This window comes from Rhinoderma darwinii, assembly GCF_050947455.1.
Source record: "Rhinoderma darwinii isolate aRhiDar2 chromosome 2 unlocalized genomic scaffold, aRhiDar2.hap1 SUPER_2_unloc_35, whole genome shotgun sequence".
NCBI lineage: Eukaryota > Metazoa > Chordata > Amphibia > Anura > Rhinodermatidae > Rhinoderma > Rhinoderma darwinii.
The window spans coordinates 172,910-182,398 of record NW_027461702.1 but is presented as its reverse complement, the minus strand read 5'-3'; the positions used below and the strand labels follow the sequence as shown (position 1 = coordinate 182,398).

At 40.0% G+C, this 9,489-nt stretch overlaps 1 protein-coding gene across 1 annotated transcript; it reads right to left on the bottom strand.

Annotated features, from left to right (window-relative positions):
- Window positions 1–730: 730 nt before the first annotated feature.
- Window positions 731–4,221, bottom strand: LOC142677630 (phosphatidylinositol polyphosphate 5-phosphatase type IV-like). The gene is made up of 9 exons (XM_075847247.1): window positions 3,963–4,221; window positions 3,768–3,870; window positions 3,488–3,579; window positions 3,140–3,264; window positions 2,743–2,862; window positions 2,203–2,298; window positions 1,929–2,090; window positions 1,276–1,391; window positions 731–871 (listed from the first exon to the last, which is right to left on the bottom strand). The coding sequence occupies exons 1-9, from the start codon at window positions 4,211–4,213 to the stop codon at window positions 731–733; spliced, it is 1,206 nt and encodes a 401-aa protein (XP_075703362.1). The 5' UTR covers window positions 4,214–4,221.
- Window positions 4,222–9,489: the final 5,268 nt, after the last annotated feature.

Sequence of the window (9,489 nt, the reverse complement as noted above, 5' to 3'; positions counted from 1 at the left end):
AACTTTCTGATGTTCCGATGTTTTATGCCCCGGAGATTGTAACTGTTCCTTAGGAGTCCTGCAAGATGCCAAGTAATGTCTTCCATCAATAGCAAAGTTCCTTGTATCCATCATTTTTGCTTAGAAGCTAATGCATCATAAAATCCAGTTGTTCCATCCATTCAGATGACAGGTTCCTTTAGGAAACTCATTGTACTATACTACATACATGCTTACAGTTGGGGAAGTTGTTCCCCAAAGCCCACAACCTTCATTCAGAAATGAAAACGTGTCTGAATACAAGGAGTTGGAATTTTAAGATTGAAAATACTTATTTACACTTTAGTTAAATTAGTTGATAAAATAAATTACAGATACAGAGGAAAACCTAAGAGATGGAAGAACATTTTCACCGCAAACATAATAGACAACTACAAAGCTCTTACCTGTAAGGACATGAACAGATGCAGCTACTTTTTTTGTCCTTTCCTCCTAATGCCCGTTACATAGATTTTACGATCAAAGCGTCCACCAGCCAAGGGGATGCTGGAATGAGAAATATATTTATGTAAGACATATGATAATGTTAGCAGGTAACCACACTTTGCTTAGTTTCACATCCTATAATCCTCCAGTACTGTCACCAAGGTGTACAGCCACCTGCCCCAAAGTGTGAGCTCTGGCTATAAGGACCATGTAGTAATGACGGCTACTGAAAGTATCATACCAACAACATGGAGGAAAACATGACTTACTCATCTGAACCGGGCCTGATCTTTACTTCAAAGATGCCAAAAACAGGTCGGTGGTCTGAGGTCTTCAAAACAGGGCAAGAGTCGTATCTCAGGACTCGTACATCTCCCTCACATTGGCTTTTAAACAACACCCTGTCCTGTAGAGGTCATGAAAATAACAAATATCATTAGTGAAATCATATTATAATAGATTATTAAACTGCAAAACAACACAGACCTAAATGTTGGGCCTACTTTATTTATATTGCAGAATATTGAGACTTTATTGCATTTTAGGTTTGACTTGGTCACACAGATTTCATTAAATAAGTATCCTTGACCCATGCTGGGCAACAACATATTACACTGGGAAACTGTGATGACAAACTCACTACATAAAAGTAAAATTAACTGAAAGCTTTGTTCATAAGAAATTACTCTTCCAGCTATAATAATAACAATTCATTACATTGGGGGAGGGGATTCATTATATAATGGGTGCTCTGGCCCATGGATTCTATTGTCTCTCAAGCTCTGTAGACCTGGAAATAAGATATCTTACCGTATATGATGGAATTCTCTGCTTTGCTGATGTATCATAGGTGTCTGTGCCAATGTCAAACTTATATGTAGGAAGGAAATCAATGGTGTGCTCCTTGAACCCTAGAAATATGGACCCTTAAGTTGAAAGAAAAAAAAGTTGTCAGTATTAAAAAAAAAAGGAGCAATTGATAATTTTAGCACTATATAAGAATTTGGGGAACATATCAACCATCATGTCAGTGATTTGTATTAATCTGTGGAAGTGGTTGTGGTATTAAAGGGGTTTTCCAACTTCTGACAACTGATGACATACTCACCAGATAGGTCATCAGTACATGATCTGTGGTGGTCCGACACCCGGACCCTGCACTAATCAGCTGGTCCGGTGCCTTTGAGCACCGGATGTACATGTCGGATGCAGTTGGCGCCGGCCACGGAATTGCAGCCGAGCTGCAGTACTGCAACTCTGCTCCTATTCAAGTGAATAGGAGGCAGACCTGCAGTTATGCATCATGGCAGCTATGCTATATAAGGAGCCAACTGCTTCCGGCTCCGTACATAGCATTGTGTGGCATAACATCCGGTGCCCGCAGGCCACTGGAGCAGCTTAACGGTGCAGCGTCCAGGTGTCGGACCCGCACCGATGATATACTGGTCTACTAGTAAATATACCATTGTTCTTGGCTTCATTCAGATGGTCGTGTTTGAGGAGACTGGACATATCTTTTCCTTGGATCTTCTGCAGAAGAGATTCCACATTTTTTCTGTCCTCTTTAAGTTGAAAATTGAGGTCTCCAAACCAAAACACCCGATCAAAGCGGCTGGTGACGTCCACTGTAGAATAAAAATAAATAAAAAAATTATAGCACATGACTGCATTAGACTCAACGGAGACAAATAGAGAGATAAAAGGATCCATAGGTTCAACCACATAAGTAATACTCACAGGCATTGGAGTTGATTCTTTCCGGAATAATTTGAGGCAGACGGAGACCCTCAGTGATGGTTTTATAGTCCTGGATCCTCTTGTTGACTGCCCCAACTGCCAACAAAAAAATACATATTAGCAGTGGCGGATGATCATATGGGCGGCCCAAATCGCATATTATTTTCAAAAAAACACATTGCAGCGCGCCACCGCCGCTAATGGAGAGGAGGGGTGGGTGTGAGGGATTATACGGCCGCACCGTCCGCCCTGCTGCCTCCCTGAGGGGGAGGCGGCGCAACTGAAACCAGCCGCCGCCACCCCCTCCTGCACTAATTGTACCTGCGTGTATCTGTATTACTGGCCACTCACAACATAGAATGAGATTGATAGATTAGAAAAAGTTTGATCAAACTGGAACAAACCTTTTATTTTTACCAAAACATTATTAGTACAGATCTCTTGATATCATCCCATATATTTCAGTTAATTATCAAATAGCAGCAATTTTATACAAAGTAAAACTGTACATGGTCATATATTAATATTGTAAATACTTACATCTCAGATGTGAATTAATAAAAAGGAATGATGTTCCAAAGACGGTGAAGGCAACACCCAAGGCTCCTTTAGTTTTCACATGGTGGAATAGCCTGGTTGTTACATGGGTGTGCTCTACCTCTGTATAAGAAATTAAACACAAAAAGACGGGTCAGTGGTTAAGAGTACTACTTGCAACAATGGAATAGAAATTATTTCCAATTAAACTATGGAAATATTACTAGAACATAATTTCATACTTTGTAACTGTGGTGTGAACTTTTAGATCTCCAATACTCAGAAGTCAAGAATCTGAGAGCCAAGCTCTTAGGCATCTAATTCTAATAACTAAATAAGATGTTCCAGCTAATGACTACATTCAAGACTTCTTATGTAGACGTAGGAATGTGAATCTTACCTGAGCAGAACCAGATTAGTTCCCGTCGAACAAAGATGGTGAGATACAGGACTCCGAGCCCGGAGGAGTGGTATAATACATAGTGTGGTCCAAGGGTCTCCTGTAATTTTATCTCCCATTCCCGTCTACAAGAAGACACAATTTCAGATTTACATATTAATAAATGACACAAGATTAAGATACTCAACTCATCTGTATCAACACTCCATATAATAACCTCTGGGGATACATTTTGAAAATTAAGGAGTGATAATACAGTAAGTAGAGCATTGAGAGAGAATTTGTATCAGCCGACCTGCTGTCCATCTGCAGTCATAGGCTGGTGTAAGACAACCTGAGAAGACTTACCTGTTTGGACATCCTTCCTGAACGCCAATAACATAAATGTCTTTCGTATCATCTGATGGTAACAGCAGATCCTCCACATTTTGCGGGTAATCCTGTTCAAAATATACAAACATTAATATTGTATACAAAGAGCGCCAACTCAACTGACATAGGGTAGAATATAACCTGTCTATGTGATATTCAACTACAAACTAAAGAGACATGGTTACTGGCCCATTTCATCCAACTTGAGCTCGGGCACACTGATGGGTCACAATAAATATTGTACATTACTTCTCACCTTTCCCTCCATATTCCAGGTGGCAACATATAGTCTCAACCGTCTATCTGGGAAATAGCGATCCAGTTCTCTAGCGCCGATCACAGCGCTGCTGCCAACGTTTCTGTGAAGATATGGGGAGAATTAAAGATCTAGTGACTGTTATACCACAGCTCTGGATATCTGAGCAATGTATGAGAATTATTAGTTACATACCTTTTACGGATATTTTTGGAGCGCAGGCGGGTCAGCAGGCTGAATGCGCTCTTCTTGGTGTTCTTTGACGTAATGTCACAATATTTGCTGTGACTAAGATCGCTGGATTTTTCATCTGCCATATCTTTGATGACAGAAAACTTCTGGAGCAAGATGTTAGGCTCCTCCATAGTTGGTATGTCTCCCATCAGATTTCCTTTATCAGGAATTTGGGAGACATGATATTTCTTAGATTTTTTCCAAAAGGGCATGGTTGTTTAATGCCCGGGTGCAAAACTGCACCAATGTCCTTGGTAGAAAACCAGGAGACAGTCAAGATAGAATTTGACTAATCGCCTCTAGTTCTCCGAAAATAGGACAAATCGCTAACCGTATAAGCAACACAGTAAGTAACACAGTGTCAATCCAACAGCAAGACCTAGAAAGACCAGAAAACTATAAGGGAGTCGTTACTTGTGATGAAACTAGCTGGAAAATTAGTTATTAAATAGGGTATTCCTATAACAGAATATTGTCAATCATAAGTGTCAGAGGATCACATGACTTGGGGTCTTGGACCTGGGAGCCCCTGTTGATAACATTGTATTAGGTTTGGAAGCTGAAACAATGTATTGGTTGTTAAATTGACCATATGGCATTTTAAAGGGTTGAATTTTTTTTAATATTAATTGATAACCAGAATTTAGAACCTAAGTAATTGGAGTTAGTAATAAATACTTTTTATTGTTATCTTTTTTATTGTTATTATTATTATTATTATTATGATTATATACATAATTATTAATTTCAATTGTTAATAAGGACACGTTTCCAGGGGATTAGCACTATCCTTCTCAAATTTAGTCTGACAAATGCTATTAGGCTGTTTATTCCTGGACTTACTAATATTTTATTACTAAAAAAAATAAAAAATAAAAAAAAAGCAATACTCCTTATAATCATTTATTTATGTACATGATTCAAACATCAAATAGTTTAAATCTTGTAATAAAACCAATACTACCATAGACGCAGTAAGAAACACGGCTATCTAGACTCATCTCAAGACATCACAATAGCGGCACCTGATGTAGGTTGGTTGCATAGCCATACCAGCTAATATTCAGGATTGACCTGATATATAAATAGTATAGTCTACAGACAGAAAACCTAAAATTCATAAATATGAATTCCCTTATAAACATTTATTATGAGAATTACTGGTGTTATAAACTGGAGGGTGTGATAATAAGTTCCCAGAGATTCACATTCTTTGCTTTGTGGTTGCTTTATGAATCTACCAGCAGAATACAGACACCAATTTCTGTCTGCAATCTGCATTCTGTCTATGGAGCAGATGTGACAGGCCACAATATTGCTATTTAAGCAATTTCCTAGTGTATAAGTATGCCAAATAAAAAAACAAAAATAACACAACAAACACTAGAATTACATGTAAGAATCCAATATTCATAAAGAGACTGATAGATGAGACTGTTCTAGAGACGTAGCAATGATAAAGTACTTACCGTACCGATCACATCCACCTGATAAATGACAGCCCTCTGGCCAGCACTATACTTTATACCTAAGCTCGGTGACATCACAATAGATATACACTCGGTACACTACAGTATATGGCCAAAAGTATATGGACACCAATGGTTGAGACACTGATGTTGGGCAAAAAGGTCTGGCTCGCAATTGCCTTTCCAATTCACTCCAAAGGTTTTGTTGGGATTGAGGTCCGGGTTCTGTGCAGATACGCAAGTTCCTCCACATCGAACTTGTCAAACCATGTCTTTAGGGAGCCTCTTTGTGCACAGGGGCACAGTCATACTAGGACAGGAAAGGGTCTTACCCAAACTATTACCACAAAGTTGGAATCATACAATTGTTTAAAAGTCTTATTAACCCCTACTGGAAAAATGGGGATTTAATCCAACCCCTTACAAACAATCCAGACCATTATACAAACTTCACTCCATTTTATAATAGGCACTATACAGTCCAGTAGGTAGCATTCTCCGGGCAGGCACAAAACGCAAATTCGTCCATTAGATGGCCAGATAGTGAACCGTGATTTATTACTCAACAGAACATGTTTCCCCTGCTCCAAAATTCAACGGCGACGTGTTTTACACCCATCCAGCTGATTCTTGGCTCAATAATTAGGAGAGGTGTCCAAATACTATTGGCCATATAGTGTAGGTGGATTACCTAACTACACTCGTTATAACTTACAGATCTTAATATGGCATTTTCAATGGCTTTTACATGTTTTTTTTATATTACTTGATCAAAATTCTGAATGTTATTACATTGTGTTAATGTGTTAATTTATGGAATTCTTTTTAGGGAATTTACACTAATATAAGGACTTACTACATAACAGTCCCCTAATATGACCATACTGTAATTTCTCCTTTACAATCGAGAGACAAAATAAGTTCTCAGGGCTGCAGGGAACCAAAATGATGTGCTGTTACCCTGCAAATCTATTATCGGCTGAATGTAGGCTGCCATTTCTTACAGCCTGTGTTCTTTCTATGATATTTAAGCAATTCAATTGTATAATGAAACAAAAAAAGATATTACAACCTCTAATAAACCATATCTTGAAGACATGGATTCAATGTTCCTAATATAATGGATCGATCAGAGTCAGGTACAGATAGAGAAATGATAGAGAACTTACCGGTCACATCCAACTGAGTGACAGCTCTGTGACCAGCATCATTGCATATACCCAAGCTCTATGACATCACAATAGATGCTTTTATCACCTCACCCATAATTTGCATATTTCAAGTATAGATTTACCATCATTAATAGTAGTGACATCACAATAGATATACCCGGCGTGAGCTGCTTTTATGACCACACACATAATTTGCATATTTCAGTATGGCTTTAACAATATTTTTAATGTTTGATTGTTATTTATATTTTGAATGTAGTTTCTATATTCATAATGTTTCCGTGGACAGACTCTTACCCAGTACTGCCAAGACAGGAGATCAGGGATAGAATTAAAACCCATAATAAATTGTAAAAGTCGGAGATATGGTTCAGTCTTGGTGCATGGAACTTGTAATGTTCATCTCTCACAGTTGGTTTAGTGTGTGTCTAGTTATTACAATCTGGACGGATCTGCAGCTGCTGAACATCTGATAGATAATAATTTCTGTCTGTGTGACATTGAGGAAACAATTAATATTATATTAAAATACATAATCTTTGTAATAAATATGACTAAAAACCTGAAGACCCTCATAAGGTGCTGGGGCTCTGCACCAGTAAGAACATCCTACATGCTGCATCTCCTGTGCTCAGCTCTCGAGGGAATAAAGAGGTGGTAAGAATCGATCTATTCATCCTGAGAGGAGACGGTCAGACCTGATGTGAACGTATTCAGCATAAATAGCTCAGAGATAACTGCACATAATCTCTGCCAGTTGCTCTCCTGTTCTAAAAAGTAGATCTGTGGCACCAGAAGGCGAATAACTTCGGGAACCAACTAAGTTGGAATAGTATATAGATCATAGGTAGAAATGAGCGAACCGGGACAACCGAACCCGGTTTCGGTCCGAACTTCCGGAAAAGTTCTGTTTGCAGCGAATCCGAACTTTACCGGGTTTGGCCGAACCCGTTTTGACCGAACCCGGTCAAAAATATTATAAAAATCGGCAGCCACTTGTCTCTATCAATCACTGATAGAGAAAAGAGGCTGCTGATTAAAAATAAAATAAAAAGCATTTCATACGTACCTGGTCGTTGTCTTGGTGACGAGTCCCTCTTCTTCCTCCTGTCCGACCTTCTTTTCTGACGCGGCAGCCTGTGATTGGCTGCAGAGGCCTCTGCAGCCTGTGATTGGCTGCAGAGGCCTCTGCATTCTGTGCTTGGCTGCAGCGCTCACATGGGCTGCATCGTCATCAAGGAATGTCGGGCCGGATGTCGAGAGGGACGCGTCACCAAGGCAACGGCCAGGAGACCGGACTGGAGGAAGCAGAAAGTTCTCGGTAAGTATGAACGTGTTTTTTTTTTTACAGGTTACTCTATATTGTGATCGGTAGTCACTATCCAGGGTGCTGAAGCAGTTACTGCCGATCAGTTAACTCTTTCAGCACCCTGGACAGTGACTATTTACTGACGTCGACTAGCAACGCTGCCGTAATGCGGGTGCACACATGTAGTCACCCGTCATTACGGGGCCTCATGCACACGACTGTAGAAAAACCTGTTATTATGGGTCGTAATTACGACCCGAAATAGCGGGCCAATAGACTTCTGTTAGCCACGGGTACCTTCCCGTTTTCTCACGGGAAGGTGCCCGTACCGTTAAAAAGATAGAACATGTTGTATTTTTTTATTTTACGGGCCATGCTCGTAATTACGACTCGTAATTACGAGCACGGCCGGGGACGGCCGGCCACGGGCAGCCAGCCGCTTTTGAGAGCCGTGCTTCCATTATAATGTATAGCAGCACGGCACGTAAAATAGAAAAATAGAACATGTTCTATTTTTTTAACGGCACGGGCACCTTCCCGTGAGAAAACGGGAAGGTACCCATGGGTAACAGAAGTCTATGAGCCCGTTATTGCGGGTCGTAATTACGACCCGCAATAACGGGTGTTTTTACGGTCGCGTGCATAATGGGCGCTACACCGCAGCGGCGGTTAACTGTGCAGGGCGTCTGCCCTGCATTCCCCGTTGCCGATCAGCGGCCTGACGCAGCTGATTTCGTCAGTTAACCCCTTAATTGCGGCGTTCGATTTGAACGCCACAATTAAGGTGTTTAGCCTCGATCGGCAGCCCCCATGTGAAATCACGGGGGCTGGCGATCGTACCCATGGCAACCGGACGCCAGACAATGGCTTCCGGGTTGCCATGTACAGAAGCCTATGAGGACCACCCCGAGGGAGGTCGTCGTAGGCTTCCTGTCAGTGTGACTGTTACGTGTCTAGTGTAATGTCTAGTGTAATGTATTCCAGCAGCGATCAGAGCTGCAAGTCTAAGTGTCCCCTAGTGGGACAAGTAAAAAAAGTAAAAAAAAGGATAAAAATGTTTTAAAAAAAGTGTAAAAATAAAAGTTCTAAGTGACATAAACATGAACTGCTTTTTTTCCTATAATAAGTCTTTCATTATAGGAAAAAAAATGAACACGTAAAAAAAAAGTAAACATATTTGGTATCACCGCGTTCGTAACGACCCCAACTATAAAACTATAATATTATTTATCCTGCACAGTGAACACCGCAAAAAAAATAAATGGAAAACAATGCGAAAATCACTATTTTTTGGTCACCACCCCTCACAAAATATACAATAAAAAGTGATCAAAAAGTCGCATGTACGGCAAAATTATACCGATACAAACTACAACCCGTCCCGCAAAAAACAAGCCCTTACACAGCTTTTTTGACTGAAAAATAAAAATGTTACGGCTCTCAGAATATGGTGACACAGAAAATAAATAATTTTCTAAATAAGTTATTTTATTGCGCAAACGCTGCAAAACATAAAAAACCCTATATACATATGGTAT

What these genes read in the sequence shown, in the direction of transcription:
- LOC142677630 (XM_075847247.1), bottom strand. Translation starts at nt 4,213, where the DNA reads ATGCCCTTTTGGAAAAAATCTAAGAAATATCATGTCTCCCAAATTCCT. An exon ending in ACTAATCTGGTTCTGCTCAG is followed by an intron (nt 2,863 to 3,139) that starts GTAAGATTCACA and finishes TTTCTTATACAG; the next exon opens with AGGTAGAGCACACCCATGTA. An exon ending in AGAGAATTCCATCATATACG is followed by an intron (nt 872 to 1,275) that starts GTAAGATATCTT and finishes TGACCTCTACAG; the next exon opens with GACAGGGTGTTGTTTAAAAG.